The 13,408-nt window shown below is 46.7% G+C and overlaps 1 protein-coding gene across 1 annotated transcript in view; it reads right to left on the reverse strand.

The window, feature by feature from the left end:
• NUSAP1 (nucleolar and spindle associated protein 1) overlaps nt 1-8,170 on the reverse strand; it is a 588,385-nt gene extending 580,215 nt beyond the window's left edge. Inside the window, exon 1 of the mRNA XM_082242852.1 lies at nt 7,929-8,170. Coding sequence (XP_082098978.1) covers nt 7,929-8,021 — 93 coding nt within the window. The 5' untranslated portion in view covers nt 8,022-8,170. The remainder of the gene's footprint in view (nt 1-7,928) is intronic.
• Nucleotides 8,171-13,408: the final 5,238 nt, after the last annotated feature.

Genomic DNA, 13,408 nt, shown 5'->3' on the forward strand with positions numbered 1-13,408 from the left:
CTGTTGCCTAGCTACTCCTTCGGAGCAAAGTCTAATACCCCATATGTGACGAATATGAAGAGGCGGCGACTGTCGGAGGACGTAAGAGAATATATATATATATATATATATATATATATATATATATATATATATATATATATATATATATATATATATATATATATATATATATATATATATACATACACACACAGCTGCAAGAAAAAGTATGTGAACCCTTTGGAATGATATGGATTTCTTGCCCAAATTGGTCATAAATTGTGATCTGATCATCATCTAAGTCACAACATTAGACAATCACAGTCTGCTTAAACTAATAACACACAATGACATTTTGCCATGTTTTTATTGAACACACCATGTAAACATTCACAGTGCAGGTGGAAAAAGTATGTGAACCCCTAGACTAATGACATCTCCAAGATCTAATTGGAGTGAGATGTCAGCCAACTGAAGTCCAATCAATGAGATGAGATTGGAGGTGTTGGTTACAGCTGCCCTGCCCTATAAAAAACACACCAGTTCTGGGTTTGCTTTTCACAAGAAGCATTGCCTGATGTTAATGATGCCTCACACAAAAGAGCTCTCAGAAGACCTACGCTTAACGACATTACCACTAAGCCTATTTTTGACACTTTTTGTTTACAAGTTTAAATCAGTATTTTTTGCTAGAAAACTACTTAAAACCCCCAAACACATACATATTATATATATATATATATATATATATATATATATATATATATATATATATATAATCTCTTTTTTTTTTTTTTAGCAAAGGCTATGGAGAATAAAATAGCAGTCATTGCAATATTTCGCACACCCGCGGAATGGCGACAAGCCACGGTCAATAAAAAATCTCCATAGGCGACGCTTTAAACATTTTTAACGGTTACCAGTTTAGAGTTTGAGTGTAGCTCTTTTTTAATTATTGCTCACGCTCTGGCGATGGCAGCGATACCTCACATGTGTGGTTTGAACAGCGATTTCATTTGCGGCGCGACTTCCATATAAGTTTTCTTTTGTGCGCGAGCTAACGTCGACGGGGGCTGCTAAATTTTTTTTTTTCCTATTTTTTTTTTTTTTTTTTAATTTTAACAGGTTTTTAAAAAAAAAAAACAAAATCTGATCACTTTTATTGCTGTCACAAGCAATGTAAACATCCCTTGTAACAGCAATATGCAGTGACAGGTACTCTTTATGGAGCGATCGAGGGTCTAAAAGACCCTAGACCCCTCCGTTACACTTCCATGTATTCAAAACGCAGAAAACTGCATTTTTGAATACTATCACTTTTTTGAATCTGCCGCCTTTAGCAGTAGAGTAACCCGGACGTGACGTCCTGGACGCCACCTCTGAGGCACATCATCGGAGACCCGATCTAATCTTCTTCCGGCTTTGATCGGGACTCCATCCAGCCCGCGGACGTGCTGGCTGGGTGCTCGAGTCTCCCAGTGGGACGGGAGACCTGGCAAAGCTGTGGAAGGCGGCGGGAGGCGCCCCCTACCGCTCGCCGGGGTAACGATCGAGCGGCTCCCGAGCCGCATTGGTCGTTACCGCCAGAAAGCCGACCGCCGGCTCTAAAAAACGGTACCGGGATGATGCCTCTAGCTAGAGGCATCACCCCGGTACAACCACGCAAATTCAGCTGTTGTAGTTCTACGTGGCTAGACGTTAAGTGGTTAAGAATTGTTGACTTGCATTAAGCTGGAAAGGGTTATAAAAGTTTCTCAAAAAGCTTTGCTGTTCATCAGTCCACAGTAAGACAAATTGTCTATAAATGGAGAAAGTTCAGCACTGCTGCTACTCTACCTAGGAGTGGCCAGCCTGTAAAGATGACTGCAAGAGCACAGCGCAGACTGCTCAATGAGGTGAAGAAGAATCCTAGAGTGTCAGCTAAAGACTTACAAAAGTCACTGGCAAATGCCAACATCCCTGTTAGCGAATCTACAATACGTAAAACACTAAACAAGAATGGATTTCATGGGAGGATACCACAGAGGAAGACACTGCTGTCCAAACAACATTGCTGCACGTTTACAGTTTGCACAAGAGCACCTGGATGTTCCACAGCAGTACTGGCAAAATATTCTGTAGACAGATGAAACCAGTTGAGTTGTTTGGAAGAAACACACAACACTATGTGTGGCGAAAAAGAGGCACAGCACACCAACATCAAAACATCATCCCAACTTAGGGCTGGGCGATTTTGCCTAAAAAAAAAACAAATCTTCGATTTTTAAAGAAAAATTTGAGTTTCGATTCGATTTTCGATTTTTTTTTCCAATGCACTTAAAAAATGACGGCAGAGTCTGGAGGGAGGACTGAGGAGAAGGAGAAGCGCTGTATATGTGTGTCTGACTCTGACGGACCACCGCCGCGCCTGGATGTTGTGACGTCAGCTGCGGGCGGTGCGTCTGTACAGGGGCTGCGCTGTGATTGGTACAGTGACAGTCCAGAGAACGAGTCCACAGTAACCGGCCACCTTTTTTAGTTTGACTTGTTTGAAAGTAACTATTTTTTTTTTCAAAAATTTGAGTTTTTTCTGCCTTGTGCAGCCTGCCCCTGCGTAACTACACACACCCTGGGCCTGCCCTGGGCTCCAGTCCAGCCAGCTCCTAGTCCACAGGAACAGAACTCCAGTCCCCAGTAACGTTTGGTTTGAAACGTTTTTTTTTTTTTTTTTTTTAAACTCAAGTTTTTTGTACAATACTAGCCACCGAACTCCCCACCGCCGCGCCTGGATGTGATGTCAGCTGCGGGGCGGGTGGTGCGTCTGTACAGGCCGGGGCTGCGGCGCGCTATGATAGGTACTGTCTCCCCGGCCTGGATGTGACGTCAGCTGCGGGGCGGGTGGTGCGTCTGTACAGGCCGGGGCTGCGGCGCGCTGTGATAGGTACAGTCTCCCCGGCCTGGATGTGACGTCAGCTGCGGGGCGGGTGGTGCGTCTGTACAGGCCGGGGCTGCGGCGCGCTGTGATACATTTAATGATTTATTGTTTTAATCTGATGTGTATCAGGATTTATCTGATTGGCAGAGAATCACATGACCCATAGACCTGGTCAGAGATTGTGTGATCTGCAGATTGAACACAACCTCGTGTACTGCCCCTGACACCTCTGTACATCACCAAAGAGGACACACTTGTCTGACTGACTGTTAAAGTGAAATGCCTCCAAAGTCAGAATTGTCATGGTCGGTGGACTTTTTATTTGTAATTTAACAAGAAGAATTGTTGTCAATGTACATGGGCCTTGGCTTCAGTCCTCCTGTGTCATCAATGGGGGTCACAATATTACATGTAATACTAGAGGGGGCGGCTGGGGACCACTGATGCAGTAGAGGGGGCGGGGCGGCCGACGCTGTAGATGGGTCACGGCCTGGGGGGGCGGCCGACGCTGTAGATGGGTCACGGCCTGGGGGGGGGGGCTGTACCGCTGTGATAGGTACAGTCTCCCCGGCCTGGATGTGACGTCCGCTGCGGCGCGCGGTATCACAGCGTGCCGCAGCCCCGGCCTGTACAGACGCACCGCCCGCCCCGCAGCTGACGTCACATCCAGGCACGGCGGTGGGGAGTTCGGTGGCTAGTATTGTACAAAAAACTCGAGTTTATTAAAAAAAAAAACGTTTCAAACCAAAAAAATCGATTTATCGCCCAGCCCTATCCCAACTGTGAATTATGGTGGTGGGGGCATCATGGTTTGGGGCTGCTTTGCTGTGTCAGGGCCTGGACGGATTGCTATCATCAAAGGAAAAATGAATTCCCAAGTTTATCAAGACATTTTCCCGGAGAACTTAAGGCCATCTGTCTACCAGCTGAAGCTCAACAGAAAATGGGTGTTGCAACAGGACAATGACCCAAAGCATAGAAGTAAATCAACAACAGAATGGCTTAAACAGAAGAAAATATGCCTTCTGAAGTGGCCCAGTCAGAGTCCTGACCTCAACCCGATTGAGATGCTGTGGCATGATCTCAAGAAAGTGATTCACACAAGACATCCCAAGACTATTGTTGAACTGAAACAGTTCTGTAAAGAGGAATGGTCAAGAATTACTCCTGACCGTTGTGCATGTCTGATCTGCAACTACAAGAAACGTTTGGTTGAAGTTATTGCTGCCAAAAAGGAGGTTCAACCAGTTATTAAATCCAAAGGTTCACATACTTTTTCCACCTGCACTGTGAATGTTTACATGGTGTGTTCAATAAAAACTTGGCAACATTTCATTCTTTGTGTGTTATTAGTTTAAGCAGACTGTGAGGGCTGGTTCACATTTCTGCGAGTGTGCCAATCGCATGTAATTCGGAGCGCACTGCTCCTTCATTACATGCGATCTCATGTGCGGATGCAAATTCAGCCATACACTTTGTACGGCTGAATTCGCACTGTATCCGCACCAAACACGCACATGACCCTTTTTTCCAGCCGCATCAGGATTGGATCGCACAGTGGTTCACACTTGTGTGATCCGATCCTGTGCGAACTGTCAGATCGCACTGCGATAAGCGATCAAACTGGGGGTGTCGTTAACATTTCATTGACACCCCCTGCTTATCGCATATGGCAGTGTGAACTGCCAGATGTGCGTTCGCGATGCGGGAACAGGCTGCGAATTTGCAGCCTTCCCGCATCGCACAAGTGTGACCCGGCACTTATTGTCTATTGTTGTGACTTAGATGGTAAGATCACATTTTATGGCCAAATTTGTGCAGAAATCCATATCATTCCAAAGGGTTCACATACAGCTGCAGGAAAAAGTATATAATTTTTTTTTTTTTTTTAAACTAGTAACAGTGTGTTTTAGGCAGGATGAAAGAAAATGCAAAATGTGAACCATTGTTTCTGGACCCTACTAGCGGTACAAACAACAACATACATTTATGGGGTATCGCTACAATTGTTAGGCTTCTTTCACACAGTCCGCTGTCAGGTGCAGACCATTCGCTGCTCAGCGGGGATCGATCCGCCGATCGAGGACTGTGTGCGGAGAGGGAGGTGTCAGAGCCCCGCTGCTCTCTATGGGGTAATCGGATGAGAACGGACTGCCTGTCCATTCTCATCCGATCTGATGGAAAATAGGGTTTCCATCCGTCTGGATTTCACGGACAGGATCAGATGCGGATAGCAGCGGGTGTCAGCGGACATGTCACCGCTGACATCCGCTGCCTCATAGGGATGCATGGAGGATCAGATCAGCTCCGCCTAAAAAACTGACAGGCGGATCTGATCGGGTCGTTCGTGTGAAAGGACACTAATGCCCCATACACACGTGCAGATTATCTGCAGACTTTTGTCTGCAGACTTACCAAAACCATATAATATGAGGTCAAACCTAAACACTTTCAATTTGTATGCAATCCGGCAGGCCCTTGCACTACATAGAAAAGGTAAGTCTGCAGATAATCTGCACGTGTGTATGGGGTTAGGAGCAGGAGAATTTGTTTTGGGCTGTTCTTTGGTAGTAAAATGCGGTAATAGCAAAAAATATACAGCCAAATTAAAAAAATAAATAAAATGAATCTTATTACTATTTTGGGCCAGTTTTAATTGGAACAAAATCAAGAGAAATCCATTAACATTTACCACCAAAAGAAAGCCCAGTTTGTTTTTTGTTTTACAAACACACACACGTATAATTTACCTGGATACACAAAGTAGTTGTGACAATACAGTATGTACAATTTTACGAACATGTCAAAAAGGTGCAAAATAGTGCTTAGATATTACCATTTGTTTTAGAGGTTAAAAAAAAATAAAAATATATATGAACTACATTAACCACTTAAGCCCCGGAAGATTTTACCCCCTTCCTGACCAGGGCCTATTTTGCAATTAGGCACTGCGTGATTTTAACGGACAATTGCGCGGTCGTGCGAGGCTGTACCTAAACGAATTTGACGTCCTTTTATTCCCACAAACAGAGCTTTCTTTTGGTGGTATTTGATCACCTGTGTGATTTTTTTTGATCATGCACTATAAACAAAAAAAAAAAAAGAGCGTCAATTTTGCAAAAATAGCAATATTTTTCACATTTTTTTATATGAAATTCCCAAAAAAAAAAAGTAAAAATCAAATTTTTTTAACATTTTAGGCCAATTTGTTTTATGCTACCTATGTTTGGTAAAAAAAAAAAATTGCAAAAAGCATATTTTGATTGGTTTGCGCAAAAGTTATTGCGTTTACTAACTAAGGGAAAGACTGTCATTTTTGTTGCTTTTTTTTTTTTTAACGAGTAATGGCGGCGATCTGCGATTTTTTTTTTAGCGGGACTGCGACATTGCGGCAGACAGATCGGACCCTTGACTGACATTTTTGACACTTTTGGGGTTACCAGTGACATTACTACAGTGATCAGTGCTATACATGCACTGTTACTGCAAAAATTACACTGGCAGTGAAGGAGTTTATTAGAGAGGGAGGGGTTAAGTGTGTCCCTAGGGGCGTGTTTCTAACTGTGATTGGCTGTGGCTACTAGTGTAAGAACAGAGATCAACGGTCCTACATAGTAGAACTGTGTGATCTTCATCCTTACACAGGGAAGAATGACAGGCAGCTTTGTTTACATTAGCCGCCTGCCTTTCTTCCGGTGTAACGGACAATCGCGAGTGCCCTGACGGACATCGGGTCTGCCGGGCACACGTGCGGGGGAGGGGGGGGGGGTCCGTGACCGCACGCTCGCTCCTTAGAGCCTCACAGGCTAACGACATAGTTCTACGTCGCTTTGCCTGTGAGGGGCTGACCGCCGCAGTAAATAGTCGTGCGGCGGTCGGCAAGCGGTTAAGATCAGTAAGAAAAAAAAAAAAAAAAAAGCCCAATAAGTGGTGCTTTAAGGCATCTGTATGCAAAGGAGCCTTGGTTACCAGAGAGTACACAGAACCATGATCTAAGGGCCTATTCACACTGTCCGATCAGGTCCGCCTGTCAGTTTTTCTGGCAGAGCTGATTGGACCTTGCAGTCTCCCCCATGGAGTGGCGGATGTCAGTGGGCGAATATCTGCATACATCCGCCGATATCAGATCCTGCCCACAAAATCCAGACGGATGGTTTTCCTATTTTCCATCCATCTTGGGGATCGTATGAAAAAGGACAGGCTGTCCATTTCCATCCGATTTCCCCATAGAGAGTAGGACTGTGTTCAATCTGCACAGCGGAGCCAACAGGACCGGTCATCCGCCTGCTCAGCGGAGATCAGCAGAGCAATCCCCCGCTAAGCAAGAGGAATCTGTTGCATGGAGGCACCCGTTTAAGGCCCCTTTCACACGGGCGATCCGATCCACCTGTCAGTTTTTCAGGCGGACCGGATCAGATGCTCCATGCATCCCTATGGGGCAGCGGATGTCAGCGGAGATATCTCCCCATGACACCCTCTGCTATCCGATCCATGAAATCCGGATGGATGGAAACCCTATTTCCATATGTCTGGCAGATTGGATGAGAACGAACAGGCGGTCCGTTCTCATCTGATCTCCCCATAGAGGAGAACGGGGATCTGACAGCTCCATCGCTGCACATAAAGCGGAAACGAAGCTGTCATCAGCCTGCTCAGCAGGGATCTGCGGATCAATCCCCCATGAGCAGAAAGGACTATGTTCCATGTGAAAGGACCCTAAGGGGCCCAATAGTTACCATGTTTTTGTTTTTAACAGAAGCATAGTTCCCACGTTTTATTCCAACAACAAACTCTTTCTTATGTTTATCCATTTACAAATTAAAACAGTGAAACAAAAATATACACAAGTCAACAGATAAAGAACTAATGACTACAGAAAAGATGTAAACACACAAGTGTTGTCCATGACACCCAGTCTTTCGTTTATGACCAAACTTCACCATGAAAATGAAGAAAGAAATGATCAGAAATAAGGGACAGCCCGCTCTGACATATCCCGACAATTGCATATTATGTGTACGATTCTTCTCACCTTTAGGTTAGCTTTAAGTCCAGCTTGCTTAGCCAACTTTTGCAAATCGGAATACTTCAAACTATCTAACTTCAGTAGGGATGGCACCTCCATGGTTCTACTAGCAGCCGACCACCGATACGATCCGAAGACAGATGTCAATAAACACTGACACAATTCTTTTAAAGCACGCGCGCATTTCGCTAACGGCTTCTTTTCAAAGTCATTCCCTCTCGTTTACTAAGTGGGTAGGTACCGAGCGAGATGCAGCAGGAACAGCCAATCGGCTTGCAAATCGGGAGAATCTTCTCCCACCCATTAACGCCCACTTTGGGTGGCTCTCAGGAGTCAGGCGTTTATTATGCGGGATTGCGTCATTTAAAGAGAGGTTTTTTTTCTTTGCTGAGGAGGATTTTGGCGAGGTAGATCTGTAATTGCGTGGGGACGATTTTTGTTTTTGTTTACTGTGTACATTGACCTTATGCAGAAGCGTGCTAACTGGACATGCCCTTAATGCTTGACTCAAAATAGCCGGGCTGCAGCCTATTAACCACTTCTGGACCAGAAGATTTTCCCCCTTAACCACTTCAATACCGGGCACTTTCACCGTCTTCCTGCCCAGGCCAATTTTCAGCTTTTAGCGCTGTTGTATTTTGAATGACCAAATTTATGTAATTTTCCCCCCACAAATAGAGCTTTCTTTTGGTGGTATTTGATCACCTCTGGGTTTTTTCTTTTTTGCTAAACAAATAAAAAAAAGACAGAAAAGTTTGAAAAAAAAAACAAGTTTTTTTGTTTATGCTATACAATTTTGTAAATAAATAAGTTTTTTCGTGCACTGATGAGGCTGCACTGACAGGCACTGATGGGGTGGCACTGATATGCGGCGCTGATAGGCGGCACTGGTGGGCACTGATAGGCGGCACTGCTGGGCACTGATAGGCGGCACTGGTGGGTAATAATGGGCACTGGCGGGCAGCACTGATGGGGAGGGCACTGGGGGGCTCCCTGAGCCCTGATTGCCATCCCTGGTGGCCATAGTGGGCATACCTGGTGGCTCTAGTGGCACCCCCCCCCCCCCGAGGGTCTGCACTGATAATCAATGATCTGATTACCAGTGCAGACCCCCCCCCCCTGTCAGGGGAGCCTGACAGGCACGTACTGAGGAAAGCCGATCAACGGCTCTTCCTGTGTACTATGTGACCAGCCGTGATTGGACATCAGTATGCTCTTTACCGAGATCGGCAATGCGGGGAGTCAGACTGACACGCTGCATCACCGATCTCCGCTCTGTGCGCCCCTCGGGGGCGCGCAGAGCGCATTATCCTGCCGCCGTCATATGACGTCCGGTCAGGATAATGCAACCACATTCCCGCCGTCAATCGCCTATAGGGCGGGCGGGAAGTGGTTAATGACCAGGCCATATTTTGTGATTCGGCACTGCGTTACTTTAACACACAATTGCGCGGTCGTGCGACGCTGTACTCAAATAAAATCAATGTCTTTTTTCCCTCAAATAGAGCTTTCTTTTGGTGGTATTTGATCATCGATTTTTATTTTTTGCGCTATAAACAAAAAAAGAGCGACATTTCTGGAAAAAAAAAACAATATTTTTCACTTTCTGCTATATAACTTTCTCATTTTAGGCCAATTTGTTTTCTGCTACATATTTTTGGTAAACAAAAAAAAAGCAATAAGTGTATTTTGATTGGTTTGGCAAAAGTTATCACGTCTACTAACTATGGGAACAATTTGTAATTTTTATTGTTTTTATTTCTTTCACTAGTAATGGCAGCGATCTGCAATATTTAGCGGGACTGTGACATTGCGGCGGACAGATCGGACCCCTAACTGACTTTTTTGATACTTTTGGGGGGACCAGTGACATTACTTCAGTAATCAGTGCTAAAAACATGCACTGTTACTGTAATAATGACACTGGCAGGGAAGGGGTTAACCCTGTTGGTGATCAAGAGGTTAAATGTAAACCTAGGGGAGTGATTCTAACTGTAAGGGGGCGTGGCTTGTGAAATGATCATAGAGGCCTGTGATGCTATATACAGTGCCTTGCGAAAGTATTCGGCCCCCTTGAACTTTGCGACTTTTTGCCACATTTCAGACTTCAAACATAAAGATATAAAACTGTAATTTTTTGTGAAGAATCAACAACAAGTGGGACACAATCATGAAGTGGAACGAAATTTTTGGCCAACGTCCGATCTGCCGATTTTCGGCTTGTTAGTATGATGCTTCCGACAACCAACTCCGACTTTTCGGCCAAAAAAAATCTGGTGTGCAAGCTATAAAATTTTTGTTGGCCGTCAACACAACGGCCGATTTTTGTGCAGTCAGTACAGATTTCGACAGGGAAAAATCTGATGAGCAAGTCTGGGCATGCTCAGTGAAGAAAAAACACAAAGAAAACAAACCAACACATGACATCACTTCTGAAGTAGAATTTTGTTGGCCGAGAAAATTCGTGTGCAGTCTAGGCACATTCCAACCAACAAAACACAACTTGGACAAAAGTCGGACGATCGGTCGGCCGATAATCGTTGCGTGTGTATGAGGCTTTAGTCAAAAGAACAAAGCATTTAGCATAGACACATCCATGGGGGCTTTCCCACTGGTCAATACCCCTCTGCATTGATCCCTCCCAACTCAGTTTGTCTCTGCCTAGCATCAGGAGTAGTCAGGCTTCCCTGTGCTGGGGCTGACAGCCTTCTAATCTTTTCTTTTTGATTTTTATTTAAAAAAAAAATGTCCGTTTTTTTCTTTGCTTTACTAGCTGTTTATTTTGTCAGCTTAGTTTAGTCGGATCTTCGGATGAAGATGGATTCTGTGGAGCTGGGAATCGGACTGGCCGCCCTGGCTCTCCAGGTCAGAGGGATCCCCAGCCCGCCATCGAGCGTTCGCCCATGTGTTCGTCCTGGCATTATGAACGACCCATCCCTGCTCGCAGCAGGGATGCAGCCTGTGAGGTGGCTACCTCACTGGACACATCTGCGGTGCTGCAGTGTCCCTTTCTTGGCTAACGGCATTCCCTGTCAGATGAGGACAGAGGCTTTCCGTTCATAGAGGCACCCCACGCCATCTGGTACAGGTAAGTACTTCTGTGTGGGGCCTCTGTCTGGGGTAGCAGTCCTGTGTTGCTGTGTGTTTCCCATGTCTGTGCCTGTGTGGGGCTCCCTGATGCGATCCCTGTGGGGGTCGCTTGTACATGCGCTGCGGTGCTGTGTGTTTTGGGGGGCCCCTTCCCCTGTATCACTGCAGTGTTTTTGGGAGTGCAGACTGTGTGTGTGGCAGCCGCATTGGGTAAAAACCGTGCGGTCCACCATTTTAAGTATGGGCACGCATGTCTGGCTTCACTGTGGGCTTAACTGCATGCTGTTTTGGCGCCATCCGGCGCCATCTTGTGTGAGGCAGTACGATCGTTCCGAGCACATGTTCGGCGGCCATCTTGCCGAAGCCTTCCATTCAGTCCTATGGGCAGCCATTTTCCCTGGGTCTTGCAGCTTATAGTTCAGCCTCTGATGACCTAACTTCCTTTTCCTCTGAAGCAGCGATCGATGTGGTAACACTCTGTGTGGGCTCTGCAGACTGTCTCTTCCATAACTCTCTGCTTTGTCCTTCCTGGCTCAATTTCTTCTCCTTTTGGGGGTCTTTTGTCACAGTATATATAACGGTGGGCTGCGCACTCCGTGGCAATTTTAAAGGGCCAGTACCTTTTATTGCTCTATTGTTTCTGACTTGGGCAATGGATTCTCAGGACAGCAAATTCCATCCATCCCTGGTGGGAGAGCCCAGTCCTGCTGTGGCCCCTGTTATACCTGATTTGGCCGCCATAGTGGCGTCTTTAGTGTCCAAAATGGAGGTGCTGATGGCTGAACGTGCTGCTAGGAAAAGGCCCAGATTATCTATCTCCTCTGATTCAGATGGTGATGTGGCTGCTGCGGCGGGCGTGCCCTTTTCAGGGTCTCGCTCATCCCTGGTCCCTCTGGGGTCTGAGGGGGAGGCAGAGGTGGAGGGGGTTGATGATTCTCCCCCGGGGTCGCCTGAGGAACGCGCGACTATGGATGAGTTAATCTCTTCTGTAAAAGAAACACTACACTTGGAGGATGAGCCCAGTCCTCCGGGCATTGTGTCCTCTTTTGGGACACACAGGACCCGCAAGTCGGCGCAGGTTTTTCCCTGCCCCGCTGAGTTTCATTACACTGTGAATGCACTGTGGCACACTTTAAAACGTCCATTCACGGTCGGTTTAAGTTGCTTTATCCCTTTGCCCTGGCTACGGAATCACGATGGTGTGTGCCTCCACAGGTGGGTCACACTGTGGCGGTGGTAAACAAGGCTACCTTGATTCCTACTGAGGAGACCCCGGTTTTTCGGGATCCCACGGACAGGAGGTTGGAGTCTCTTGCCTGCCATTCCTACACGGTGGCGGGTTCCTTGCTCAAACCTGTTTTCACGTCCGTTTTGGTGGCTCAGGCGGTGGCTGATTGGACTAAGGTGCTTAGACGCAACCTCGCGTCTGATTCTGCCCCACCTGCCACACTGGCTATGGTGGACCAAATTCACCAAGGAGTCATGTATTTGTGCGATGCGGCCTTAAATTAGGCCCCTTTGGTAGCACGCCTATCTAGTGTTGCGGTGCTTAACCGTCGACTGATCTGGCTGAAGAGCTGGTCGGCTGATCAGACATCACGGAAAACAGTTGCTGATTTTCCCTATGCTGGTTCTCGCCTGTTTGGCGAGGCGTTGGATACCTTGGTAAAAGGCGTGACGGGGGGCAAGAGCACCATGCTGCCCCAGAACCCGAAGAACAAGTCCTTTCGTGGCAAGCGGGGTTCCGCCTCTCGACCCAATCAAGGGTCCTTTCTTGCCTTTCGGAATCAAACCAAGGGCAAGCCCTTCAAGGGCCAAGGTAGCCAGAAGAAGCCCTGGGCGGGCAAGCAGAAGTCCAGCAATGCCGGTGCGGCGGGTCAATCCGCCTCTGCCTGAAGGGGCGCCCTCACCCATTTCTGGGGTGGGGGGACGTTTGCGCTGTTTCCTCCAACCTTGGCTGCTCCGAATTCCGGACAGGTGGGTTCAGGAAATCATTCGATCAGGGTACAAGATCGAATTCCTTTCTCGACCGGCGAACAGGTTCTTTCCCTCAAATCTTCATTTGACCCCTGGGCGTTTGCAGGACCTGCGTCAAGCAGTGCAGGATCTCCTTTCCCAGGGGGTGATTGTCCCGGTGCCTCATCGGGACAGGTTTCGGGGGTTTTATTCCAATCTGTTCACTGTGCCCAGAAAGGAGGGCAAGGTGCGTCCTATTCTGGACTTGAAAGCGCTGAACCGCTTTGTGCGCGTTCGGAAGTTCCGTTGAGATCCCCATTGAGATATTTATAAATTGCTATCATGTCCCCCCTCAGGCGTCTCTTCTGCAGGGAGAATAAATCAAGCGATTTCAGACGCTCTTCATAATTAAGGTCCTCCAATCCCCTAATCAGTTTAGT

This window comes from Pelophylax lessonae (assembly GCF_965119305.1).
Source record: "Pelophylax lessonae genome assembly, chromosome: 13".
Lineage (NCBI taxonomy): Eukaryota > Metazoa > Chordata > Amphibia > Anura > Ranidae > Pelophylax > Pelophylax lessonae.